Genomic DNA, 27,563 nt, shown 5'->3' on the forward strand with positions numbered 1-27,563 from the left:
ATTCTGTGCCGGTGGTATTTACTAACATTTTGGTGCCTTGTGGCGTTGAATGAAACAAAAGCACATGTCAGAAGCTCAGCACATGCCTATGGAACCGAGCTCAAGGCTTTTCTGATCAGGATCTGTATATCAGCAGAAGACAAGGCTCATGCTATAACTCCGAGTTAACACTTAGAATTTTGTCAATGCCTAATGTAAACTCGATTTTGTACTCCTCCAACTGTGAGCCGTACAAAAATATAGAGCCGTACAAAAATATAATAGATTTTTCTATATTGACTATCATAGTCTTCCTTCCATCTTCTGAATCTGTTGCCTGTTCCATATAGAGAAGAAAACTCGCATATACATCACCGCTCTTTCCTGTGTCATGTAGCTAACAGCTTTCCGAATTTTGGCAATCCCACTATTCCCACATTCTGCAGCGCTCGAGTTGAGTTTTAGCAACTCTGGATTGTCAGCACAGTATGTGGACAGAAAACATGCCTCTCCACATTTATGCTCGCTTGAGTGGAAGATGTCAATAGCAAATAAAGTATCCTTGAAAAATTCGGGTTCACGGGACATGCAGTAGGGCTGCAGTGCACATGCAAAATCATAAACAACAACTTTTGGAGCCTTCCTCCATCGGGTATAAATTGCCGAAAATACGTCGTTTCGTCCTTCGGCTGCACGAATGCAATGAAAACCGTAGCATACACTGTGTGTGCACCAGACACACATGATACCACCGGTCAATCGCTTTTTGGAATATGTCGAATAGTATTTGTGGCAAATATCTTCATCAATGTCAGCTCCCCCAAGATCCAGTCCATTTTCATACGGTAAATTTGGGTAATAAGAGCGATCGCGAATGGCTGGCATTGCATAGCAGCATCCAGTCTATAATTCTATTTTGTTAACGTATGATTGTCAAATTAAAATAAGCATACCTTTAACCACTCATCCTGTGGTATATATTTGTCCAAAGGCGGTGCTTGGGACATTTCATGGACCCTCAATAAATCAAACACCACCTTGGATCGTAGATAAAGCCATTCACAGACACCGAGTACATCAGCACTCAACTTTCCAGTCTTAATTTCGTGCTTAACCACTTGGTACAGACTGGGGATGAATCGTAATGCCGATGCTTTGGAATCAAGAGGATTCCTAATAAAATGCCTAAGATCCATTAGAGAACTGTGCGTGATCATTTGAAGTGCATTTTCGTCCGAAGAAATCTACACAGTCATTCAGGAATCAATTATTAGGACATAAATACAAGATTAAAAACGATACCTGAGTGAAAAACTTTGTGTAAATATCCAAAGGGTCACACTTAAGAACAACCGCCAGTCCAAAATGTGTGTTAAACAGTCGTCCAAGACTAATGTTGATTTCTGACAACTTCTCAACAAGATCGGGAATTTTTGTTATCCTCTCCACGAGTTTTTTATTACGATCGTATTCCACAGTTCCTTCGGAGAAAATCTGGTTTGATAAAGTGCTGAGTTGAGGTCCCTTTATAACAAAGCGTAGTAGGAGTCGAAGGTTTCGATTTGGGATGAGCTGTATATTTTTTACTGGACGTACATTCGACCGCTGAATTGATCTTTTCCCTTGCATTGTTGGAGGAGTCAAAGATGGAAGCAGATTTCTCCGACTGTATGCAACAGTAACACCATCCCATATAGTTGCATCCGGGGTAGGTCCACAAATAGAGCAAATCATATCCTGGCCAAAGTCCATGAGACGAATGTATGAAAACCAAGCAGATCGAAACAGTTTTTCATTTGAAAATGGAACCGGTGACTGTCTTGTTTGATACCGGCGGGACATGGTGAGTGTCCAGGACACAAAAGGAGTCTCCGAGGATGAAAATGCACTAGTATAATCGTCCAACAGGTCATGCGTAAACAAACTGCGATTGTTAAAATTGAAGATTCCAAGATTGCTGCAGTCGGGGCCAACATATCGATGAGAGCAGCTGATACATCTTTGGACGGTGATTAAGGATACAAAGGCTCCTGTCAGTGTATATACAACACACTTTTGCTGCTGAGTTGGTCCTAATGGGTTGAATACAATGCGTGGATTTGAACAGCAGCAGGAATCTCCCTCGTTTAAAGGGATATAATCCGGTGGTGAATTTACTACCACTCGGGGAGGACTTGGCGGATCAGACTTAATTTGGGCCCAGCACGGAGGTGGAAGACGCTTGTGGGACACAGACTCAGGAATTCCTGCCATCTGACGTATTGAATTATCTAAATGGCAATAAATCAGCACAGAAAGTCGGGAAAAAGCAACAAACACTACATACCACCTAAAAATTGGACTTCATTTGAGTTTGACGTATTGTCAACACTTCCATCACGGGCATTCCAGTCTCCTCGTATGAGCTGTTGCAAAGAATGACGAGCAGCCACGATATGTGCACATGACACTGCCCCATTGTCTCTGTTGCATCTCCATGATCCTGATCCCGAGTCCTCACCCCGATGTTCAACTACTGCTCTGTTTTTCAGCGTAGGAAACCATGTAAATGATGGAGTTGAAAAGTAGTTGTTGTACTGTCCATCTACTATACTTTCATTTCTGAAAAATAGAAATGTCTGATTGTTATTAGAATCTAAATGTAGATGTTATATTGAGTCCTAATGAGAGATAAGAGGATTCGTACCATTGCCATCTGTAGGCAGAGGAAGCTTGAATCCGTTTGCAACAGTTTCTCTCAAAAAGCGTTCATGAAAACATTCAAATTGATTGTGATTTCTGGGGCAAATGCATGTTTCCTTCCATACACCGTTGAGCTCCATCCGTTGAATGTGGTACCAGAGTTTCTGGAAAGAAATTTGCAGTGATTATTAGACAATTAACATTATTACTGATCAGTTTCACGCACTGTAGACTCGCGCCTAGAATTACTCCATCCATTTGCAACAAAAAGATTGCCAGTAAGCTGGTAAAAGCCACATTCATCAGCCAGTACTGCATCCAGGAAGTACGAGTATTCTTCGTCATCAGTTCCGGAGGCCCCTTCATTCACTGATTTGCCCAACGCATCTATTTCTGGAACAGATACTCCATAATCTTCATCATAAAAAGGCGCTAATGCATTGGTATCATCTTGGAGTACTGTTTGAGTTTCGGTTTCGAATTCTTCCGCATTTTTAGAGTATGCAATTGGTGTTGATCGTTGTTTCTTTGCCAGGCGAGATACTTTTCCGCTGACTCTTTTCTTCCGAACAGGAGTTACAATTGGAGAGATACTTTCATGCGCATTGTAGGAATATTGTACTTCGGTAGGGGAATCTGGAAGGACTGCATAAACAATGGGAGGTGAGTCGCTCATGTTTCCCAGAGTACAATGTGAATAGTAAATGACAACTCTATTATTCGTGGTCTGTATTTCATGCCGTGTAGACTACAGTGCTATCTATCAGATGTCTCCTTCCCTGCACATTGTCTGCGTCAAGCCACATAGACTACAGTATTGCACAGGTCTGTGCCTCATGCCATGTAGACCATGGTACAACCCATTAGATGGCTCCAGCCTTGAAGGTAGTCTTTGCTTCAGGCCGCGTAGACTAGGGAATTGTATATCCGATGCCTCCTGCCTTGCAGGTGGTCCATGCGTCACGCCGTATAAACCATGGTATTGTCCATCAGATGGCTCCAGTATTGAAGATAGTCTGTGTGTCACACCGTGTAAACCATGGGAGTGTCCATCCAATGCCTTCTGCCTTGCAGGTGGTCCGTGCGTCACGCCGTGTAAACCATGGTAATGCCCATCAGATGCCTCCAGCCTTGAAGATGGTCTGTGCGTCAGGCCACGTAGACTATGGTAATGTATATCCAATGCCTCCTGCCTTGCAGATGGTCTGTGTATCATGCCGTATAAACCATGGGAGTGTCCATCCGATGCCTTCTGCCTTGCAGGTGGTCCGTGCGTCACGCCATGTAAACCATGGTAATGCCCATCAGATGCCTCCAGCCTTGAAGATGGTCTGTGCGTCAGGCCACGTAGACTATGGTAATGTATATCCAATGCCTCCTGCCTTGCAGATGGTCTGTGTATCATGCCGTATAAACCATGGGAGTGTCCATCCGATGCCTTCTGCCTTGCAGGTGGTCCGTGCGTCACGCCGTGTAAACCATGGTAATGCCCATCAGATGCCTCCAGCCTTGAAGATGGTCTGTGCGTCAGGCCACGTAGACCATGGTAATGTATATTCAATGCTTCCTGCCTTGCAGGTGGTCTGTGTGTCATGCCGTATAAACCATGGGAGTGTCCATCCGATGCCTTCTGCCTTGCAGGTGGTCCGTGCGTCACGCCGTGTAAACCATGATATGGCCCATCAGATGCCTCCAGCCTTGAAGATGGTCTGTGCATCGGGCCGCCTAGAATCTGCTATCTTCTGGTGGCACAGTATTATGTGCACACATGCCGCCTTGCATCGGGTGTGCATAAGGTGCGCATTGGGTGGCCTCTGCCTTGCAAAATGTTTGTGTGTGCGTGACAGCACCATACCACCTGTCTTAGGTCTGCGGTATGAAGGTATTTATTTCTCAGTATATAACCAACGTTCATCCTAACTACTATCTCTTTATACCTCTTGTTCTATTTCGCACAAATCCATGGCCACCAAAAGTGTTCCGCGTTCACCAAAAAAGGTGTGTAATCTCTCTACAAGCCTGTTACTACCTCTAACACTCAATGATTTATAGAAAATGTCTTCAACTTCTGGTAAGACTATGGCAACTCGTGTTAATACACGCTCGTCAAAGGTAAATTACAACAAATTCGTCAAATATGTATGTTGAAATTAATAGCATATCCTTTATAGAAGTTAGCACAGAGTCCCAAACGTCAGCCTCAACGTTGCAAGCGATGCCCTGGAAATCCATTTCGCTCACACTGTGTTCACACCAAGCACGGAAGGGAGTTTTTAGCCAACCAAGCAGCGGTTGAGGTTTGTCGTTACTATTTCATTCTTATAATATATCTTTGTTACTACGAAAGTATGCAGAGTCTTCGTACATCTACTCCTGCACCTGAGCGCAACTTGCCTTTGCCTACAGACCTTGGGAACGAATCACCAGTGGGTGCTACTCCATTTACATCACCGGCAATTACACCATCTCGCCCGTCTCAACTTCCCAACCCGTTCATTTCGAGTCAGTCTACTCATCAGCATGTTGGCACTCCAATGAGCAATATTTCAAGTGTGAGTGGCTACATTCTATCATCTAACACATTTTTGGTTGAACTAGTTTATTTATTAGCAAATTACTACTCCAAGAAGCAATGTACCCAGTGTCAGTGTACTGCATCACAGACAGTCTGCAGAAGCAGATGCCTCCTCCCCAAACTCCGGAGCTGGAGGAATACATGTTATGACATCCTCGCACCTGGCCAGCCTTTCTGTGCGCTCATCATCCCAAAGCTCGTCTGCAGGCTCTGCAAGTCGACCTAATCGGACTAGTGCCCAGAATCCATACAATGGATATGTTGATGGAGCATATCGAGGCTCGTCTGTTTATCGTGAGTTAACCTTTTTGTCTTCTACTCAATTTAAACTTCAATAATCGTGTCAGAAATTGTTCGAGGGCATCGTCTCCCCTCGCCAATCTCCGATAATACTCGTTCAGTCAAGAAATTTACTAACACAATTAATTCTATCATTGAAAAGGTATGGCTTTGTATTAAATGTTGTACAATCTGATATCATGTGCTGCGCAGTGTGAAGACATCTCGAAAGAGACAGGTTGCTGGCTCTTTATTGGAGCACAGCATGCTACAGCACGCGCTGGGTCTATTAGCTATGCTTCCCCTCGACTAAGGCGCGATGCAGCTGAGCAAGTAGGTCAAATCGGGACACAGTTTTCTACTCTCACCCGAAACTTGATTCATTCACGTACCCAAGAGACACTTGATCTCCAACGACAGCTGGAACAGTCTCGTCGTGAAACCGAGGAGGCAAAAAAGTCTTTGGAGGCTGTTCAAGAGAACCAAAAGGAGTTGCGTAGTATTCTAGACAGATTTCGTGAACAGTATCACATTGATGTGTAGCAATAATGTTATGATAACGGATTGGATTACCATAATCATTCTCTCTGGTATCATACTGAATGCATGAGCGCTGAGCCCTCAGGCAGTAGAAGGCATGAGGCACCAGATGTACAGGCATGCCATATAGCAAGTCCTATCGCCTGCCATCTGTTTCTGTCCCAAGTCTAGAATCATGTGACCATGTCTTCATTTATTCACACGATGTGCTAGTTTCTTATAAAGCCCTAGCTGTAGACTGGGGCATGAGCTTCTAAGAAATATTAAACATACTAGATAAAGGGAATTTGTATTATCTATACGGATGTGCTATTTTAAAAAGTCTCCAATGAGTGTGGCACTGTTCATATTCACTTTATGTATCGACGGATGACCATCAATGGCTGTGCATATCGTGGGAATGCTGATCCCACATCTTTGAGGCCAGGTGAAATGGATGCTTCTGGTCGCACACACCGCTTGGTAGTCATATATACTTACTAAAATAGTCACACAAATTAGGTGAGAGTCGCATACAAACCAGTGGTTGCATATACTTGACAAAATGGTCACATATTAGTTGAAAGTCGTATACCCCTAACGTAAGTCACATACTAAGACTTGCTGTTCATGACGAATTAGAAAAGCTTAGAGATGTACCAGTAAATAGACCATGTATTCTTGGAAAGGCATCAGCAAACGGGTAAGAGTTGGTGGCGGTCATGGAAAGCGTGGAGATTAGTAGGAAGAGGTAGCTGAAGAGAAAATATCTACTCACTTGTGCCCACACATGCGCATGCTCACCTTTCACAAAGTGCCGTCTTTGAACCTATCATACATATTTCCATACCGTGCACCCGCTCACCCACTACAGCACTACTTCACTCAAATCATTGTACTTGTTGACATTGATTCCAATGCCTGCATGCATATACATCCCATAGCAATGTGGGTATGGAGTCTTTATCCCAGGCTGTGCCATCATCCCCCCGCTCGTGCTTGAGTTTATGTTTGTATTCTCCTTTGACTGTAGATATTTGTTCTAAGCATGGTTTGCATCTAATATAGTCTTCTTCTCTAGACCAATAGTATTTATTATATACAAGCACAAGGCGCTCTTCCTTGAGTTTGCTCTTTGCAAACACAGAGTTAAAGATCAGTCTCATGTCCATATATTGTGTTTCTTCTAAGGCACTGTTTGAAGGTAACAACAATATGCTAGATGCGGGTGTCTATTTTCAAGTTGTCTTTCATGTTCTAAAACACCACCCAAAATGTAAGAGCACTAAATAATAGAGCTTAATGTACCATGTATACAACCTCTCTCTCATATTACTCCTTGGATGTCTGTCAGCCATGGCCGTTCAGACGTAACACTGACAAATTGTGGTTACATCAATATTTGATTGCGTCTTTTCCTTCTTTCCGTCTTCTGTTCGTCACTGACTCTTGGACCCCATTATCCCTCAATTTTCATTATGTCGTCTAAGAAGTCCCACTCTGCAACAGTACAGAGCGCTGACAAAAAGCTTGGATCATCTAGTAGCAAAGGTAACGATGTTACGGGATATAGAAATTGATAATACTTACACAGACGTTACTCTACTCAGCTAGGAAAGACCCACGTGTAGGGCCAGATGGTAAAACCAAGCAGCAACGCTACGTTGAGAGGTATATTTCAATGTATTCAACAGTATTCTATTTTGTGACGTCTCTTTTCCAGGAATAGGGATGCTATAAATGCAAAAAATGCGTTACGAAATCGGCAAAAACGTGCAAAACAGTGAGCTGTTAATCACACTATATGGACTATGATCCTGACCCCCAGCGTAGAAAGCAGCTTGAAGAAGATGAATCAGAGCTAGAGGCCGTCGAGGCTTTGGTCAATCCCTCTACAGGTCAAGATATAGGCACAGACGACCAAGATCAGTTCTCCGACGGTGATACTGACTCGGACAGTGTCATTGCGCAAGGAGAAGACCCGTTTCCCCAAAAGGCTGAAGAGCCAAAGCGACCAACTACGTATGAAGAGGTAGTGCAGGAGTACATTCGATATCACGACCGCGAGCTCGACGCAGAGTTGGACCTTTTAGTTGTGTATGACGAATTCAAAAGGGCCAACGCCATGTACGATGACTGTCGGGAAAGGTATGGCACGTACTTTGATTCTTTATTGCCTCAATACTGGACCGTTGTCGACGGGTGGACACACAAGCATAAATATGCGGGGAGCAGCCTCCAGGTTGAGGGTGAACACTTGTTGAGGGAAATTAGAGACACCGAGAAACTTTTTAACTCAGTATTGCTCAAGCTACCCCCTAAGGACGATGTATGGGCAGAAGCCTTCGACATGACTCGTCATTTAATGGGATGGATGACATACCTTCATCATATCCATGAAGGACTTTCCGATGACATATAGACGTATTCAATATGTCGTAGTTATTCACTTCGTGTAAATTTTGAAGAAATGTATCTCTTTAATCGACTCTTATTTTGAACAATTCTGACTGTCACTTTGAAGTGTTTGACATGCTATGAACTTGTGAAAATAACTACCAGCTCAACTAGCTTACAACGGTGTGGTCAAATGTCTACCTCTGACTTTACAAATGGCTCCCCGTCAACAACACTGGTAGTGTTTAGAGTTAATGGTAATCGAATATCACGTCCACGATCCACCATAACAACTACACCTGCTTTCAATGCCAAGGTAAACGCCTCTACCGCCTCTGACCTCAACCGATAGGGAACAGCCCGAGCGCCCTTAATGAACTTGATATTTTCCTGGATTCCAACACTGGTATAGGTATTAGAATAATTATGAGTTCCTGCAGTTGAGCACTTACGTCCCAACATCATCAAGGAGATACACTCCGGGATTCCTACCCACTAAAACTGCCATCCAAGACGCCTCCTCTGGACCTGCTACATCACAATAATGAATGTCAGCAAATTATGAGTTTTATAGCCGAAACACATACTTGGATCACCATTGCGAAATCCATTCAAACCGCTAAGCTGAGAAAGCTTGAGGGTTTCGCGAGTTGGTGTCTTCACAAGGACAACCTGAGACGATTGCAGTGCTTCTCTGTACATGTCTTCGGCTTCGTCTTTAGACAGACAATAGCGAGCATATCCGCCAGAGACATTCTGGTAGGTCTTCAATGCTTTCTCACTACCATTGCATTTATTAGACATAATTCAATGGAGAGTTAGAAACTCTCACCGTCCTTGAATGGGCCCTGTATGTGTACCGACAAAGACACAATACCATCGCTCCTTCGGGGGAGGAAGGCTGATATGACATTGGCATCCACAATTGGATAGTTTGCAAGTAATGACTATACATAAGAAGAAAATCACTCATTATATAGCTATGCATATAGATATTGCAGAGGCTTACCGTCGCTGCTTGAGCCGTCGCTGCTTGAGGGATTCGCTTTCATGAGGGAGTGGAGGTATGCCCTGATGACAGGACGACATTACAATCATTTTGTATAATTCTGAGCTTGGCTACAGAAGGCCGAAGAAACGCACACCATCAAGCTACCCGCATGGTAATGGCCACTCCAAGCACGTTAGGCCTAATTGAATCGCGTAGACTAATATCTAGAATGTGGGAAAATGGACTTCGCTAATCTTATTAGTCACTGAAAGCACTGCTCAGGCATAAAAATTTCATATTTACCAGGGTAAATTGAAACCCTCGTGCCCATGGATATCAGACATGTGCCTTCCAAGCATTATGGATGCGAAGAATATGAGATTAAGGCATGTCCTGAGCGCTCCGATGTATCTTATGCATCTCAGTCCCTCAGCCGTGTCTTTTATCTTTCTAGTATGCCGTGGATCGCGGGCCTGTGTTTCCTGTGCTATGTCTTTGATCCATCTAGCACAAGAGTCCGAGATTAACACATGCTCTGAGCTCTCTCCCATATCCGCATGTCAGTCGCTCAGCCGTGTCTTTTATATATCCGAGAATATACCATCAATTATGTTTCTGTGTTTCCTGAGCCGCGTCTTTGATCCTTGATGCCCCCAGCACCGGGTGAATTTGTGCTTCCCTGAGCCATCGTATTGACCTCCAACCATATAGTGGATCCGTGTTTCCTAAGCCCCTAAGCCGTGTGTTTCATTCCTACAGCTCATTCAGAAATCCGCCTCTTAGAAGACTCGACTCCATACACAATTCACAAGATCTATTCACTAGCTGTGACCTCGGACATATGACTGAGCCACACATATCTGGTATATCTCTCCTCATAAAAATAGAACTACAGCTTATTAAACAAAGCAGATCCCTTACAACCAGAGAATGAGAGTACCGGTACGACCAATAATTCAAAGAATGAAGGTATGATTTCATTTTTTGCGAGTGGTGATATAATAACCCATGGTAGATACAGGACATCAAGAGAAGAAAAAAAGGGGACGAAGCAAGGCTTCAACCACTTTGGTTCCTCCGATTCCTGAACATGAGGGACGCTATACCCTCCGTCGAGGTTATTTTACTATGTCATAGCCTGAAAGCTGAAACCTTGCTGACCTTCATATTTACCAGGGAAACAATATAGCACTTCTGTTGAGAGAAGTAAAAATAGTGCTTCTCACCAGCGCGTGAAAAATATTATCTTGGAGACTATTCAAGACAGCACGGACATAGATAACTCTAAGGGTGTACGTTTTTAACATCGTCTAAATCTCTCCATGTATTGACGCAGAGTACATAGACCGGTGGTTCTTCAAACACGGCCACCAATGGAGCCGATAAAGCCGTTCTAGATAAGAGGCCAGATCCGTCAACATCTGTTCATGACGCCGAAGTTCAGCCAGAGCAGACGCAAAGTCCTAACATACCTGACCAAACACATAACATTAATCAAACACTGGTATGTTCCCGTCTTAATTCTATTATATTTATATATATATATAATCTTTGAAGCAGGAATCAAGTTCCGCTTCTGCGTCCCATACCAGGACTTTGAATTTGGATACCTTTGACAATAATACTGCCATAAATACGGTGTTGTATGACCCAGAATCAAACAATCACCCGACGGTGCCTGAGGTGAGCATGATTGATAAACCTCGCTACTGCTGAATCTATCTAAATTGTAAATGTAGCCATCCAATCACGTCTTTGGCTTTAAAGAGGGGTCTACTTCTCATGTAGACTCTCAGAATGGCGTGTCAATAGATGAAGCCTATTCCCTTTTCCATGCGCCAAAGGAATCTCACAACCTGCAGCCGGTATTGTTCACTATATATTTCTGTGAGGATCCAGACCTTAAAATGAATCTTAGAATGGAAATGCCGCTCTGTTTTCGCCACTTGAGAGCCAGAATATGACTTTTACACAGTTGCTGCAGGACGCTATTATGGTGAGCATGTTGTATAACATTGAAAATGATCATCTTAAGAACGTTATGTTAAATACTGCAGCCTGATACGCCAATCAATCACACATATACCATGGACGTTAACATGTCCCACCAGCTGGTAAGCTTTTGTCTATTCGCTAAGGAGGTAGAGATTAAACCATTTTGCTTGTAGATCTCCAATAGCCAGTTTGATATGTTATATCCAGAAAACTTCTCTACGAGCAATGGTGCCCAGCAATTCTCTGAATCTCATATTACCCAGGACAATACTCAGGATCTGCCTACACGTGGCAGTACCTACGGTTCTCTGGACTTCAAATTTGATGCACAGACAAATGGCACGCTCGACACTCAGAACCCGGTAAGCTTTTAATTGGTAAAGATATCTCTGCTGACTAATCTACAATACTCTAGAATATGACGGATATCAATTCGTTAATTCTGAATGCTCCCGAGGACAGTACGGAATCCAATAATATCAAAGGTCGTCAAGTTTCCGCAAGCAGTCTCAATGAAACCACTCCTATCCTCACCATTCCTCCCCACATTTTGTCTCTCATTTCTCCAAAGCTTCAGGAGGAATTTGATATGTCTGTTGCAAATCGTCAGAAGGTATTTTTGGAGTACTCGGAGCGTGAACGCATGATTTGCGCACCTGCTCAGCGAACATTACCGGAGATTCGACATGCACTAGAAAATATTGACCGTTGCATTGACTCCATCCAACGTCACAATCTCCGTATTGCAGAAATTCAGGAGGAGGTAGCAAAGGCTCAGCGCAAATTTCAGGATGCCGAAAACATCAAATCGTTGGAGGAAAAGTTGGCTTTGCTGCGGGACGAAGAAAAACGTGCACAGTCAAATCTTGAAAACGGGACAGTAGAGACGTTTTTGGACCTAAAGCAGGCTTTGATGAGTATTCGGTCGCAGATTCGGGATGTCGGCCTTCTTCTGGATGTAGCATCGGCCTCGTTGAAGAACTCCAAGTCACAGAGCCCTTCGGCTTTGTCAGCTGGTCAATCAAGTGTAGTGCAGCCACCAGCTCCAAAGCCCAATCGCTCAAAATCGACTCAGCCAGTTAATGAGAAGCCCAGTGAAAAGCGCGCAGCACCTTCAAAGCCTCCTCCTCGCAAAAAGGCAAAAACAGGACGTCCTAAACTGATCGAGGAAGAGTCCGACTCCGACGAGACAATCGAAGATATAGGCGTCGAGACTATGGATATTATCCAGGAAAGGACCTGGGCGTCCATGAACCTGCACGATCGTGGTAAATTTGAAGGTATGTGTGTCTGTGTGTGTTTTTAAATGTCTAATCTCTCTAATTTTCAATTCTATAGCCGGTGCAAGACAGGCCATGCATCTCTACGAATCCACTGGGGATATATCTCATTTTCATATCCGCTATCGGCTTGCTCTTCGCCACATCCAATCTTTCTTACCAGAAGAATGCTTTCATTCCAAAAAAGTGGCTATTGCAATCTTCCGGACAGCTTCCCTGAACTTAGTGTGTCGCTTTCACAAACGCTTTTCAAAGAACAAAATCCACGATGGCGTCGGAGTCATGAGAATCCAGGGAGTCCCATACCAACCCAGCTACAATTCAAGAGAAGGAAAAGCACAAGAACCGCAAGAGGGATATATGCATTGTGGGTGTCTGGTTGACGACGTCTTACTGGATTTCTTTTTTTGGAAGACTTTAACAATCACATCGCCACTTGAGAGGCTAAAGGGGATTTCGGAGCCAATGATGCAAAGCGTTTTTAGGCCCCGTATGCGCGCCTTTCTTATCCAACTTTTCAAGCTATACACATGTTTGACAGCTGACGACATCTACTGTTCTACTAGAGAGCAAGGACAGCCCGCATCATACCGAGAAAATGAACTCATGAAGCTCAGTATTGTTCGTTTATTAGCTAATTGGAATATGCGTACTGGGCGGCGTGTTTTCTTCCTAGATCCAGATGATCAAAATTCTCAGGAAAACACTTCGACTACAGAGCATTAGACTACTAGGTAGCTTAGATAGAATAGCATATATTCTAATAAACCACTAAGCCAGCTATTTCATCTAATATACAGGTTTGAATCCGGATGGAAGCTGTAAATATTCATCAATACTCTGTACCCCTTGATCATATAGCCATAATGCCTTGTGTGCATGCTAAGTTTATTAAGTTTATCATCAGAATAGAGAAATAAGCATCTTCTTACGACGAGTTTTGCCCTTAGCCTTTCTGCAAGGGTTTCCATTGCCTTTACCCGCTTTAATGGTAGTTTATACCAAGCTATGCGAGTAAATATTGTTTGAAATCGAGGCTATGATATACGATATGAATCGAATATTAAGTATAATGCAGAGAATGTAACGTACAAATGATCTCAGATAGAAACAGTGTGTGGATCTAAGACACGCGAGGGATAGATTGTATGTGTCGTTGTTTACTGCATGCCTCTTCTTAATATACTTTTTTAAAGAGTCTTGTGCTTCAGCGAGTTCTTGAACCGCATCTCGAAGATAAAGAAGACTTTTTATAAGTCGTTCCTTGTTTTTGCGTTTGCGTTTTCCAGAGTTTATTGGTCTGAGAGACACTGCGGCTTTTCGACGAAATAATGGCATGAGAAAACACGGGAGAATGGATGATATAAGAAAAGCCAAAGGTCCGGGGAATGCCTGGAGAAATCTAACCAACGATGTAAAGGCCCCCTACTTAGTAGAGAGCAGTATAGCTTGGCAAGCGTACCCGCCCCATTTCCTCAAGATTGGATACTGGTGCGCTCAGACCTCGCATTTGCAGCCTTATGTATGGCATGCCCTTTGCCGCCAGTCAGAGGGGTGCTGAACCAATGCCCTGAGCCGCCAGTAGTGAAAGGAGGGGTGCACCCTAGCCTCTAGAGTTGAGAAATGAGCGCTGGTGAGCCATAAGACATGCCGGTTCAAGGTGGTGCTGTGGGGCTTAGCTTTGTAGGAATACTGGAACTGATGCCCTGAGCCGCCAGTAGTGAAAGGAGGGGTGCGTTGAGGCACGACCATGAGGAAGTAAAAAAATTGATGCCCCTAGCCTCTAGAGTTGAGAAATGAGCGCTAGTGAGCCATAAGACATGCCGGTTCAAGGTGGTGCTGTGGGGCTTAGCTTTGTAGGAATACTGGAACTGATGCCCTGAGCCGCCAGTAGTGAAAGGAGGGGTGCGTTGAGGCACGACCATGAGGAAGTAAAAAAATTGATGCCCCTAGCCTCTAGAGTTGAGAAATGAGCGCTAGTGAGCCATGTGGCATGCTGGTTCAAGGTGGTGCTGTGGGGCTTAGCTTTGTAGAAATACTGGAACTGATGCCCTGAGCCGTCAGTGCTGAAAGGAGGGATGCGTTGAGGCGCAACCATGGGGAAGTAAAAAAAACTGATGCCCCTAGCCTCTAGAGTTGAGAGGTGAGCACTAGTGAGCCATGAGGCATGCCGGTTCAAGGTGGTGCTGTGGGGCTTAGCTTTGTAGGAATACTGGAACTGATGCCCTGAGCCGACAGTGCTGCAAGGAGGGGTGCGTTGAGGCGCAACCATGGGTAAGTAATTAGACTGATGCCCAAAACCTCCCATGCTGAGAATGCTGAGCCGCCAGTGTTCATAGCAGGGGTGCCATGAGACATACCCATGTTCTTGAGGCACATAAAGGTGCAAACTCCCATAAAGAAACCTGAGGCACTTACATGATAATAAAACATATCTTGGCAAGCGTCCCCGCACCCTATCATCATATACAAAAATGTAATGGCAGGCCCGGTGATGATGGACAGCAGGGTGCCGTGAGCCACATTGTTGTGGAAATAACCAAACCAAAGGCCTGTGCCGCCGTCTTTAGTGTCTTGAGCATGCCGCACCACTTGTACACCACAAACAGTCAACATTCAACCTCAGAAGCGTTGTAATTATGCTTGGCAAATCTCAAGGCACCAGGATGTTTGTGCATGGCATTCGACGCTCAGAGACACTCTTGTCAAACATAGTTTTATAAGTGTCAATAGAGGTACTCATTACACTGTGCCATCCCGTATTTCTTACTTCACACAAGTTTAAGACTTGTAGATATAGCTTGCTCATACTAAAACATGTATTTTCGTAATTTTGGGTCATTCTGCGGGACAGACATCCGCAGTGACTGAAATAATCTAATGAGGGATCACTTCCGAGTAGCGACTCTATATATTGGATCAATGCGGGGTACTTACTTCGCCTTGATGTCAGGTTTGAGTTTAGCATATATGTCAGGTGCGTTATGACTGCATTATAACCCAGCCGGTAACCCCCGTAAAGTGGCTTTGATTGATTTGTTTCAAGCTGATGTTAGTATGGCAGATACATATCTCTCATTGACAGACAATGGTGTTCGAGAGGCATGGGTTAAAAGGCACACAAAAGATGTGGAGGAAGAAGAATAGTTAATTTATAGTACTTGATTATTATTCTAATCCAAATCCACTTGTCAACACTTGATAGCTTCTCCACATAGCCTCTGCTATTTTATCCCTTTTTGAAGTTGCGCGTAAAACTTCTGCTCGACGAGGAGGTCCATTTCCAAGAACACCATAATTGTTATGCTGAACATCTGCAAAATCGACAAAGTCTAAAATTTCTTCAGGATCGTGGTCGCGAATAAAATTGTGTGTAGCAGCAAGAGCGGGAGGAATACGAGCTTGAATATCCATACTGAACTCGGGTGGATGGACCAAAATTGTGAATCGCCTTTTGAGAACACCAAAAATACGTTCAATAACGTTTCTTGCGGATGCATGTCGGAGATTGTATAACTCTTCTTTTGTTGCTGGTCTACAAAATATAATTTAGAATGTAAGCAGAAAAATTATATAAAATTACTCACCGAACTGAAGCCCGTCCCCACTCTGCTAAATGATAACGAACACCCCGATATGGAACCAAAAGTGAATCACATATTCCAAAACCTGCATCCGCCAAATAATATTTTCCATCTGGAATAGTGAGATCAGAAAGACGCGCATCGTTATACATGCTAGCATCTGCAGCACACCCGTCCCAACCACTAAGCATATATTGAAATCGCAAATCAAAGCCACAACAAGCAAGTGTGTTTTGAGATACACCACCTTTGCGATTTCGTGAAAATTGACGTTCTTCTGCAGAAGGACAGCAGTTTATATGTGTCCCATCCATAGCTCCAATAGCACCTTCAAAAAATGGAAAAAACTTTGGATTTGATCTAATTTCTGGTGGAATTGGATCAGATGCGGCCGGAAGTTTGACGTAAGTTGTATAAAAAGGGCTTGAAGATAGTGCATATAAGATCATGCGAAATGACCTGGATATAATGATTACAAAAGACATATTTATAATAAAATCTTATGCTTACCTTGATATAGTTCCATTTGCGTGCTGAAATCGCTCTCCAACATGTCGGATTGAAAGACCAGTAACACAAGTATAGAGAAAAATAGCCAGATGCTCTTCAAGGGTGATGTGTCGTGAGTCTTTTAATCCAGTAGAACGTAAAGCCTTGACAAGAGCCTTGAAAACATGTGGTTTCATCCCTAGTTCATTCTTCATTCGGTTAGGATGGCCTTGAAGAAGTTCTTGTACCCATGCATGTCCAGTAAGGATAGATGTATGGTAAGGAGTCTTGACATAGAATGGTGTACTGAACAGTTTAGCTGCAGAAGCCACGGTGTTTACAAAAAACAAGGCTGCAGCAGATGCCAGGCGAAGCCGGCCAGACTCAGTGTCAGAATCGTCGGAATGGTTAGGAAGTGACATTGATCAGATTATGTAATGTCACATGTGCAACTGAAATGTGCACTGCAACCGAAACTGATCCGTACTGAACAGGGCGTAACCTATGGTGCCAAGGTTCTTTTGTCCAACTGATTACAACTTGTCAATCGGTGGTAGAGTGCATTTTGGGGTATTATAGCAGTATGTCCCCAATGTCATGTGTCAAAACAATGTTAACTTCAATTTTGTTCTACTGCAGCCGGCGTCATGAATTTTGTTACCTTTGAGAAGGTGTACAGCTTGTATCCAAATGCTACCTTTGGACATCAAGTCTCTCTGTTGCAACCTTCTGCCAACCTCAAGCGCGCGCAAAAATTTCTTGCAAAATATCATTCCTGTGGCTTGAAATTTGTTCTTTCCATTCCATCGCAAACTTTGAAAATGGACCGCCATATCCAAAGCAGGATACAGTCTATCAGGGACAACGTAAATGTTGGGTATAGTTCATCTCGTGGTCATGTTCTTGTTGTGCTGGATTACGATCCTTATCCAGAGTTGTTCTCTCCTGGGATTAGACGGGTTGGCGACAGGCATTGTTGGGTTTATTCTTTGCCTCTTTTACCCAAAGCAAATCAGACTTCCTTTGTTGAAGCCAATTCGTGGGCATTGTTGCTCAATGAATTTGATTGTTTGCATTTTGGTGTCCGTCGCATCAGCGGTATCGCATTAGATTTTCACTACACAGCGGCAGATGTTTACCAATTACACAAGCGTGTCAAAAAAGCTATCAAATCCTGGGAAAGGGGTATAAGGTGTGTGCTCTTTAGTTTTAGTATTTGTCAATTTAATTCCTGTAATGTAGGCAAAAAGATGACCGTGTACATGCAACTGTTTTGTATTTGCTATCCAGAAAGGCAGATATTTTTTGGTTGCATTGCCCTCAACCACAAAGCCTCTTGTGGAATGGATATTTGTAATTTCTTCCATCCTTAGTCAAATTTTTGTTCGAAATAAACTTGTGTTCTCATCGTCATTCTTTTTGTCTTAATTTGTAAGTTTGACTTGCGGATGAGCGTGGGAATATCCTGAGTACAGTGTACGCAGAATATTCCCACGGTCAACCTCTCCCGATATTCAGCCGAGTGTGGGAATATTCTGCGTACAGTGTACGCAGAATTCTCCCACGGACTTCCTCGCCGATATTCAGCCGAGTGTGGGAATATTCTGCGTACAGTGTACGCAGGATTCTCCCATGGGGTGCCAACTAACACTTTCAGATAATTTCTGTCATGAAAATGACTTGACAAATTATTCCTTGTTATTTACAATGTTCACGCAAATGGATTGATTGTTCGTTCAGCACATTTATGATATCCTTGTCTTTCTATGTACATATGTATTAATCTTGGGACATAGTATTGCTATTGTGGACTGTGTCCTCATTTAAGCGCATACGTGCCATCCTCTGTTGCGTGTCTTCAATGTCAATCTGACCTTTGTACAGCTGCCTCTTTGTCCTACACAAAACAGCAACCTGTCTTTTCGCTGGAGTATAGCGCAACCGCATTCTGAGAATATCAGCTTTCTGTTGGAAGTTATAAATGGCTATGAGACTGTTCAATGTAACATTGCTTACCTCTCTTGCCTCCTGGTCCAAGACAAGTATTCCGCGAAGAGCGACAACAAATTTGTACTTGTTTCCTTGGGCAGGAAATGCGACAAAGGCAACACTGATCTCGACAATGTCTCCAATTCGTATGGAGGCAGGATTATAAGAATAATATCTGTTGCAACATGATATTAGTTTGGTTGTGATGTGTTGTTGGTATTTTCTAAACATACCTGGCTATTCCGTCAGGAAGTATCTCCCGACAAAGAAACTGTACCTTGTTATCGATTGCGTGGATGAAACTGTCCCCTACCATGGACGCCAACACGTTATCAGGGTCGACCAGGGGATGAAAACCTATGTTGTCAGATTTGTCTTGATATGTGGATACCTTCGTGAAATATTGGCTATGCGCATGGAAAACATTGAAACCCGTGTCTTTGTGAAGAACTGGGTCATAGCCGCTGACGCTGTCCGCAGGAAAATTGTTTGCAAAACGGAGGAAAACTTCTTCTAGCTTTTCCATCACCTTATTGAACACAATGTCTCCGAGTCCCGTGATAGCAATGGCGGTACGTAAATATGGTTGTTGCTTGACCGTTCTGTCGCGGCTGTAACAGTCCTCATTTGTAATTAATTCACCTCAATGGAGTGGACGTACGAAGCAGGCTTTGCCATTGGTGGTAGCATCTTGTCGCTAACTATGCCTTGGAGTCTGAATATCACTTCGTCCATTGCACCAATATCCACGTCAAAGTTGGACATATTTATATTATATTATATATATATTATATTATTACAAAGCGTGACGCTGAATCGTAAAGACTCGTCATGCCACGCTCCGCGGTGGCCCACTAAAACAAGTTTATTGACCAGACACTTCCATCAAGGAGTCAAAGATGATTTCTCAGTAATAACATTGGGGTAAGTACCGAAATTTCTTGCATTTTATCATCGAGAAGTAGGTAAAACATGCCTAGTTACTCGTTTAAGAGCACTTTTTTCGTAAAAATTTCCGGATATAAGTCGTGTCACGAGTGACCTCCCCTAAAGTGATCCACTGCGAGTCGGTGGACCAACGACGCGATATTTTTTCCATCGAGTACGCATCATGTCCTGCACACACACATACACAGTGTTCTCAAGGTCAGCCAATGTGGGCCTGCTCCTCAAATTGACCTAGCCCCTGGTCTGAGCCCCTGTACATCGTGTTGCTTACTTTGCCGTAGTTGAGGGACTTCAAGATCGGCATGTACATTGGAAAGGGGTTCTATATAATGTAAAGGATGGTAAGCAAAGGCAGCAGTGAACCATAGCGACTCACTAGCATGATTACAGACACCCCTCCACCTCTGTAACGCCCCCATCTATGCTTGATTGCAGGATCACTGTCAGCCAAATAAGACTGAACACAGAAGGTCAGTTGAATGCGTAACAATTGTTTTCATGCGCTCACATGAGTATCGTGTCAGTCACAGAGTTGGAGGATCGTATAAGTGCCATGCCAGGAGCGAGAGGGGTCAAAGATGGCGGAGAGGGGGCAGGTGGAGGAGAGGTTGTTTTTGACATGCGAGTTAGGTCAGTGTATGCTCATAAACATTGTCTCCAGTACTCACGACGACCTTCATGTACCGCATGTCAACTCCCATTCTGTACCAAACCGCAATAGTATCAGGCTGGAACCCATCCCCGTCACCAAAAAGACACAGCAGAAACGTTGAGTGAGGGGATGATTTTGCCCGCTCATCGTGTCAGTAGATTTGCATCGACCATTATGTTCAGCAGTTGCTTGACGAGCTACATATGCGAGAAATAGCGGGAGGGAGGTCGAGGCTAGCTTTAGCCGCAGGAAAGGTGCAAGTCTTTCCGCTTCGCATTCCCTAAGGTGATCCACGTTGCAAGTCAGAAACCCGCCTTTTGCGCTGACTGTTGTGTCACGGCCTACTCTACCTCAGGTAATGCGCTGCAACTCGGTGGACGCGATATTTTTCCCTCATCGAGTACGCGTCTACCGTGTCCTGTACAGCCAGTACTCACAAGGTCACCCGTTACCCCTGTGTGTCAATTTGTTGCTCATCTCAACCGTCCATGAGTGCCTTCGCTGTGATCATACGCTAGCGTCTGAAGGGTGCTGGTATTCTCCATATGATAGTCAAATTCCGCCTGGCGCAGCGCACATGCTGCGAAAGTGGTCAATGCAGTGGTCAAGTTTTACTTCGTACCATTCCACTATTCACGCTGACTACATGAGTCTGACGACAAAACTGAAGGTGAGTGTTGCAGCACCTGCCACGCATTGTATCCACCACATTCACGTAAACGCTGCTTCCAGTACTGACTATGACCTTGGCGACCCACAATTCAGCTCTCATTGAGGGAAATGATGCCTTTTCCCCCGAATCGCATCAGTAGATGTGCATCAAGCATTATGCTCAGCATTCACGAGTTGCCTATGCGAGCAGGGATGGAAGGGAATTTGAGCCTGAGGGGTAACTTTATCCCCGGGAGTGGTGGAAATCTTCCCGAGTGACATTCCCCTAAGGTGATCTGCGCTGCAAGTCAGAAATCTGTTTTTTGAATTAGAGATGTGAGTGGTGACAATTTGATGTGTCAAACCAACGGATTAACTTCTTCACAAATCCATCAAAAAAATTTGTGAAAGGTCTAGGGCGGAGGGGCGGTACTCTATGTGTCCTTGTTCTTATTGATGGCCACTCACATACCACTGCTAGCGGCCATCCCGAGGGATTGTTTTAGCACACCCGTGCCTGAGCCACAGCAGACACGCTATGCGCCGTCGACTCGGCCGTTTGAGGTCTTTCAATTCTTTCTGACCGTTGGGGCCTGTGTCGAGGTCCCCGTTATCCTCGTATGTGGGGACCCTGGTTATCAGGGAGAAGTGTAGCACATGCGATTCAATGTGCAGTTCCCGGATGTCAGAGCGAGTCACAGCATCCAGGGCCTCATTCTCTTTCCACCTCAGGTTATCTAACCAATGTAGCGGGGCGAGCGTTTACCATGGTGTGTAGTCTGCCTTACGACTGCTCTTATGTTGGCCACCACTTGGTTTCGAGGACAACATATTCCTGTGTCTCTTGCATCGGACGCGTGGTTTATATGTCCCAGTCGTAGAACACACTGAACCCGTCGTGTGGGCCCAGAGGGATTTGGGCTTTGGGGACGTGTTTAAGCCTTGCTTTGTGTTTGTGCTATGTTGTCTGTAGATCCCATATGGGTCCTCGGGTGTTAAACGTTGAAGGGCCCTGCACCTGCGCATTGGTTCAAATGGGCTTGTTCTAGAGGGTATATCTTCTTCTCCCACTTTCTCCATATTCTCCGCTATATGGTGCCTTATCATCGCCTCGGAAAACATGGATTTACATAACATGGCGCTAATGGTCGGGGTACATGTTCGTAGGTCAAACTGTACGCCCCCTTGAATTCAGCTTTAGGTTGGTATTTTGGTACATTCGAATCATTCCATGGCAGTTACGGCGTTTGTGGGAGTTCTCGATAACGGTCCAGTGTCAACGCACTGTTTAGGATGGACCCCATGAAATTCAACTCACATCGTCATCACTTGCTCTTCAATGATTAACCCTGGAACTTCACCGACAACACGCGTAATGGACCTTTCATCATCATTATCTTCCCATCAAAAATACCGCGATAAGGTTGTTCTGTAGTTTTGTGTTACCATCTGCCATGTTACGGGAACAAACGGAGACACTAAAACCACGGCCCTATCATTCCTGCGATCTACCATTCATTTTACTAGACCAATGGCGAACAGAAAGTACTAGTGGTGTATCTTTAATGGCACCAAATCTGAGATTTTGAGCGAATGTCTTTACATGCAAGGGTATTGGCGAACGTGGGACTGTTATCACGCCTCTCAATGACTGCTAAATACAATTCTAGGTTCTTCAAGACTACTGTCAACTGCTGATCAGAAATCTGTTGAAGATATAAATAAAATGATGTATGTTTCTTGCTACTAACATATGAAGATGACTTCTGTCCATTAATGTTAATCATAGAAAAAAATGACGGTAACAGGGCAGTATAGAATTCGGAAAGCATTCCTGCGGTCTCAGGCAACAATTTCATTCTTTAAATTCATAGAGCCTTGTAGAGAATATCACTGATATGACACCGGATTGAGGAAATGCAACCTGGAACTTACCATAGATACTGTCTACATGTAATTCGTGGAACAGCCAATTTGTTGAAACGCTAGACGTATTATAAACCCAATGCGACCTCAATTCCAGGCCTTCCCAGTATCTCCCGCATCCATGTATTCTGTCTCAGTTCAAGAAGATTATATTAGCTCCAGCCTCAATCGCTCGATGCTATTGAGTTTTTTCTTTGGTAGATAAGTTACTTTCTACATTGTGACTGCAGTCTCACCTGTATGGCAGGAATATACACCGTTGTGTTCGGGTTCACAATATACGTTCATCGTAAGTCTACACATCTCTGAGTCCATACAGATAATATAATGGTACCAGGTTTCTGTGGAGTCTCCCATCGCAACCGCTGGGTTGTCCTGTGGGCAATCACAGCATTGTACATCATGTTCATTGCATATTCGACGGCGAAGTGGTACAGTGCCTACCAGGGTATTGTCATTAACGGAGACACTCGAAAACACATGTTTTGGGGTGTGCAGGGAGGACCTGATTGGGTGTGCTTAAGTTCTGGCTTTATCTTCAAATTTATGATTGTAGTTGCAGACTGCTTACTTGTAGGTTCAATCTCTGCCTTATTGTATTTTAATCTACCCTTCACAAATTCTTTCATAGATATGGCGATGCTATCATGTTTGGGGTCGGTCATTTCGAACCGTCTCTGGCTTGTTAGCATTTGTATCTTTGGAGGCCGGTACGTCTTATTCGACAATAGAAGAGTACGCAAAATTCTAACTAGAGATGGGTTTCTGCTAAGTAGCCCTTTGCATTGTTGCCACACTGTCAGATGCATCCTACAATGATACATTCTACAATATCTACGACTACATCGTCGGCGCATTAATATTCATATCGTTTGTCACCACAGTAATAACAACGTTCATGATTGGCTTCAAGATTTACCGCGCCTCTCAGTTCAGAGGCTCACCGTACAGAAAATTATTCAACAATATCACGGTTATTTTAATAGAATCAGCGGCTCCGTATTCGATTATTCTCCTTCTCGAATCCGTGACTTCATTCATTCCTTCTTACAACGTTTTCGGTTCAAAAGAAGATATTTCTGTGACCTACATGGATGCGGCAATGTCCTTTATCACTGTGAGCTATAATCCTGCTCTTTTTGCATTGGATTTAATAGTCAAATTTAGGGAATAGCGCCAACTGTTCTGGTTGCCAGAGTTGCCTTGATAAGCTCTGAAACAGTGATCTCTAGACCACCTTCAAACCTTTGAACATTTTTTTAAAAAATCTCGCTCCGTTGCGGTTGTACAATATTCAAACACAAGGATTCTTCAAAGCGTAGATATACACTGATTACTACTGTAAACTTGGTGATCGGACAAAGAAATTAAACGCTTGTTAAGAGATCTTTCGTGTGAGTTATTGGAAATGAGACAGGGATCGCTGGTGGGGTAAATGTGGAAAGTTGGTGCCAACTGATGCCGCTTGATGGCCTGGACACACCAGTTTTTGAGGGGTCGTGGGTTTTGCGCAGATTTTTAACAGTTAAGAAGTGTGAAATAGTAAAGTGGCCCCTGTATCCTCCAAGCTTATAGTGGGATTATTAGACTTCTTGTAAGTCGTACTTGACGGAGCTCAAGGAAGAGGAAATGGAGATCTGACGACAGATGCCCGGACCGCCTGGTGAGGTCAAGAATTCCGGATATATTGTGTTCTTCTCGAAGATTGAGCTCTAGAAGGATGACTTTTTTCTTTTTGGATTATTTGATATCCTGTCTATATTTTACAATACGATATGGATCAAGTTGAGATTCTCTGTTCAGACTCGTCAGACTACTTAATATCATCTTTAAAAGTCACGTGTAGACCTCCCCTAAAGTCAACTTTGAATGCGCGCTTGAGTCGCTTGCCAAATTTTTAACTACATACGCTACCCGAAAACCTGCATTCAAGTATCTCATTCAGATCACTCAGCGCATCAACCTTCTGTTTACAGCTGTAACCACACGGGGCACTGAAGGATTGTGACGGTAACTCTATACTCCGGAATAATTGCCTTTCTGTACGTGCTTCATTTTTTTTTTTCATTTCTGGCTGGTCGAGTGTTGAACCGCGCGATTGAGGATAAGATGGGGAGGGGAAGAGAGACAAATTCAGGGAGCTTCGGGTATGCAATTTCAGATCTGGTATCGTCGCGTTTGAAGTTGACAGATTGGGAAGAATTATGTTGCTGCTATTTGTTAGGGAGCGACACGGACGACAAGCAGTAATGGTAAATCGCCGGGGTACCCTGATACGGTTGTGTACTGTTCTCAGCCAAACGTTCTTTCACTGCGCCCCAATGAGGTTTCTGTGTCCCCCATACTCTACTGGCCCTACTTGGATACCACGGCATACAGCATGTATATCCCGAAATGGTTGTTTACCTCCTCTTATGCCATGCCGTTGCATGTCCGTGCCTTTCTCCTGACTCGGGTGCCTGTATAGGACGTCACACAATGTTGGACTTTAAGCCCATTTATTCATCCAAGTACGCCGCAACGTGTACTGTCGAATGTTTGGCTGCCCCTTTGTCTGTTCCCCTTGGGTGCTTGTATGAGTTCTTGTATTCCTATGTTCTAGTGTGGAAAACATTTGATACCAATGCTCAAAATGGTATGGCTTGACTTTATCCACCTTTGTCGGACAGGCTGCCGAGATGCCAGTGTTCTCTACACCGAATGAAATATTCTATTCATTCCGATGTTCTCGTTCCGCATCGCGATAAGTTATTGATTCAACTAATGGCCGACCAGGCATCTGTTCAGTGCTCCCCAATTTCTCCGTGAAGCAGCGGGTGACTGTTAAGTGGCCGAAGCATACACTATCATCGATCCGGTACGTGGAGTCCATTAAAACGTATCATGTTCAATTCACCTACAAGTCACGACGGAACAGGAAGCTTCAAAAGTGCAAGTTGATTGCGCAGTTTGATATATTCTGTCTGCATCGAATTGATTTCAACGAATTCGTGATAGAGCATGTGGTCCCAGTAAGTCAGGACTGTCCAGGTGTGATTTGGTGTAGTTTATACTGACTGGGTAACTTCTACGTTAGGAAAACACTCAAATATTTTAACCGCTACTGGCTACTGCATCATAGCGTACCTATAGTGCACTCGTGATCTAGTGCAATCAGCGATCTAGCGGGTCCAATGACATCCCATAAGCCACCATATCAATCTCGCGTCCGCCAATCAATCGTGGATCTGAAGCATAATCTGCGAGTATATCAGACCCGATAGGTAAGCTTGAATCTTGTCTTCCGACCACCCAGCTCTTACTATGTCCTCGTCGACTTCAGTGCCTTCCCAAGTGACCATTTCAAATCGCATAATCAGTGCAAATCTCAATGGAACAATGATCCTCACGTTCTTGATGGGTAGGCTAAACGAATCAATGCACACAATCATGGGCTAAAGTATCAAACTTTCAGGATTTTATACTCTCGTGTACTTTGGGACCATGTATCTGTATCGTATGTTTCACCCTTTCCTGTATGATCACCTGCTTGTGAACTCATATTTCCAGTGTCCCGGAAGCCCGCGAATACGAATAGCCGCATTGTTCTCGTTACAATCTCCGTGCTATACTTTCTGTCGTTTTTGGGCTTCATTGTACAATGGTACTTTACTGATTGGTCGGTCGTCATACACGGAGAGACGCGAGAATCTATGTTCTGGGCGTTGATGAACCTACCGCTGTGGATTGGAATAATCAACAATATTCAACTGAATGCACTCTTCGTTATCTCCGATGGACTACTTGTGAGTAAAATTGCATTGGGAGTGAACTCTCACCGAGTCCGTGTAGATCTGGAGGTGTTACCATGTATGGGGACAATCCTTCAAGGTCATCTTTGCTCCATTGGTACTCTTAGCTACCGAATTTTGTAAGTTCATCAGTACCTATAGCATTCTCTTCAAATATTCTAACTGAGTGAATTTAAGGCCTCGCTGTTGCAGCTGTTGCCTTACAAATCATGTATGGCCATATTGCTAGCGAAGTGGCAAATGTCGCGCTCGAGAACCACATGTCTAGTGCTGCAGTTTTCGTGTCACTCGGTACCACCCTCATCACGACGTTTCTCATCGGATACCGGATACATACTGCGTCGTTGCTGAATAAGTCTCCTTCTCAGAAGCTTTACAACCGTATCGTTGTGACAATCATCGAGTCTTCTGCGGTTTATTCTTTGGTTCTTCTTGCCTTTGCCATCACTCTAGTCATCCGTGTCCCGGAGAACTCACAGTCATTGCTTACTGAAGCTACATACTACAGTGAGGCAGTCCTGCTAGTGGTTACAGTATGTTGTTTCCCTTCGACCCCTTTCTATTTTTGGTTCCTGACTCAATGCCAGGGAATGGCCCCAACGGTCATGGTAGCTAGAATCGCTCTGACCAACCCCAGTGCTCTCGCTCCTTCCGCTACTTCCCACATATCGGGACTGGCGTTCCAGTCAGACCAAGAGTGGGAGCAAAGCCACTGTGGGGAATACACAAATGGCAACCTTAGTAACACCGTCCACACAGACCTTAAGAGCCAATCCCCGATCATTGACTTCAAAAAAACAACTGAATCGCAGGGTCTAGATGTCACTGAAGTTTGA

The 27,563-nt window shown here is 44.0% G+C and overlaps 9 protein-coding genes across 9 annotated transcripts; 5 read left to right on the plus strand and 4 right to left on the minus strand.

Annotated features, from left to right (window-relative positions):
* Positions 1-282: 282 nt before the first annotated feature.
* JR316_0008616 (uncharacterized protein) lies at positions 283-1,821 on the minus strand (the record flags this gene model as incomplete). The annotated part of the gene is made up of 4 exons (XM_047894329.1): positions 283-882; positions 933-1,152; positions 1,322-1,503; positions 1,576-1,821. 4 exons carry the CDS (start codon positions 1,819-1,821, stop codon positions 283-285), a joined length of 1,248 nt encoding a protein of 415 aa, XP_047745788.1.
* A 745-nt stretch (positions 1,822-2,566) lies between these two features.
* Positions 2,567-3,337, minus strand: JR316_0008617 (uncharacterized protein; the record flags this gene model as incomplete). The annotated part of the gene is made up of 3 exons (XM_047894330.1): positions 2,567-2,580; positions 2,666-2,825; positions 2,888-3,337. The coding sequence occupies 3 exons, from the start codon at positions 3,335-3,337 to the stop codon at positions 2,567-2,569; spliced, it is 624 nt and encodes a 207-aa protein (XP_047745789.1).
* A 1,286-nt stretch (positions 3,338-4,623) lies between these two features.
* Positions 4,624-6,058, plus strand: JR316_0008618 (uncharacterized protein; the record flags this gene model as incomplete). Its single annotated transcript, XM_047894331.1, has 7 exons — positions 4,624-4,659; positions 4,714-4,773; positions 4,833-4,958; positions 5,016-5,213; positions 5,272-5,530; positions 5,584-5,678; positions 5,729-6,058. 7 exons carry the CDS (start codon positions 4,624-4,626, stop codon positions 6,056-6,058), a joined length of 1,104 nt encoding a protein of 367 aa, XP_047745790.1.
* A 1,454-nt stretch (positions 6,059-7,512) lies between these two features.
* JR316_0008619 (uncharacterized protein) lies at positions 7,513-8,456 on the plus strand (the record flags this gene model as incomplete). Its single annotated transcript, XM_047894332.1, has 4 exons — positions 7,513-7,585; positions 7,645-7,705; positions 7,758-7,817; positions 7,868-8,456. The coding sequence occupies 4 exons, from the start codon at positions 7,513-7,515 to the stop codon at positions 8,454-8,456; spliced, it is 783 nt and encodes a 260-aa protein (XP_047745791.1).
* A 164-nt stretch (positions 8,457-8,620) lies between these two features.
* Positions 8,621-9,529, minus strand: JR316_0008620 (uncharacterized protein; the record flags this gene model as incomplete). Its single annotated transcript, XM_047894333.1, has 4 exons — positions 8,621-8,834; positions 8,884-8,962; positions 9,019-9,212; positions 9,441-9,529. The coding sequence occupies 4 exons, from the start codon at positions 9,527-9,529 to the stop codon at positions 8,621-8,623; spliced, it is 576 nt and encodes a 191-aa protein (XP_047745792.1).
* Positions 9,530-10,430: 901 nt separating this feature from the next.
* Positions 10,431-13,373, plus strand: JR316_0008621 (uncharacterized protein; the record flags this gene model as incomplete). The annotated part of the gene is made up of 11 exons (XM_047894334.1): positions 10,431-10,539; positions 10,599-10,714; positions 10,768-10,926; positions 10,980-11,105; positions 11,162-11,287; positions 11,341-11,418; positions 11,480-11,536; positions 11,591-11,779; positions 11,833-12,697; positions 12,756-12,922; positions 13,332-13,373. The coding sequence occupies 11 exons, from the start codon at positions 10,431-10,433 to the stop codon at positions 13,371-13,373; spliced, it is 2,034 nt and encodes a 677-aa protein (XP_047745793.1).
* Positions 13,374-18,549: 5,176 nt separating this feature from the next.
* Positions 18,550-19,524, minus strand: JR316_0008622 (uncharacterized protein; the record flags this gene model as incomplete). The annotated part of the gene is made up of 4 exons (XM_047894335.1): positions 18,550-18,735; positions 18,787-18,934; positions 18,993-19,370; positions 19,421-19,524. The coding sequence occupies 4 exons, from the start codon at positions 19,522-19,524 to the stop codon at positions 18,550-18,552; spliced, it is 816 nt and encodes a 271-aa protein (XP_047745794.1).
* A 3,814-nt stretch (positions 19,525-23,338) lies between these two features.
* JR316_0008623 (uncharacterized protein) lies at positions 23,339-24,187 on the plus strand (the record flags this gene model as incomplete). The annotated part of the gene is made up of 4 exons (XM_047894336.1): positions 23,339-23,449; positions 23,568-23,646; positions 23,713-24,053; positions 24,104-24,187. The coding sequence occupies 4 exons, from the start codon at positions 23,339-23,341 to the stop codon at positions 24,185-24,187; spliced, it is 615 nt and encodes a 204-aa protein (XP_047745795.1).
* Positions 24,188-26,239: 2,052 nt separating this feature from the next.
* On the plus strand, positions 26,240-27,563 carry JR316_0008624 (uncharacterized protein; the record flags this gene model as incomplete). Its single annotated transcript, XM_047894337.1, has 6 exons — positions 26,240-26,336; positions 26,391-26,432; positions 26,486-26,721; positions 26,768-26,846; positions 26,905-27,260; positions 27,315-27,563. 6 exons carry the CDS (start codon positions 26,240-26,242, stop codon positions 27,561-27,563), a joined length of 1,059 nt encoding a protein of 352 aa, XP_047745796.1.

This window comes from Psilocybe cubensis, chromosome 8 (assembly GCF_017499595.1).
Source record: "Psilocybe cubensis strain MGC-MH-2018 chromosome 8, whole genome shotgun sequence".
Taxonomy (NCBI): Eukaryota; Fungi; Basidiomycota; class Agaricomycetes; order Agaricales; family Agrocybaceae; genus Psilocybe; species Psilocybe cubensis.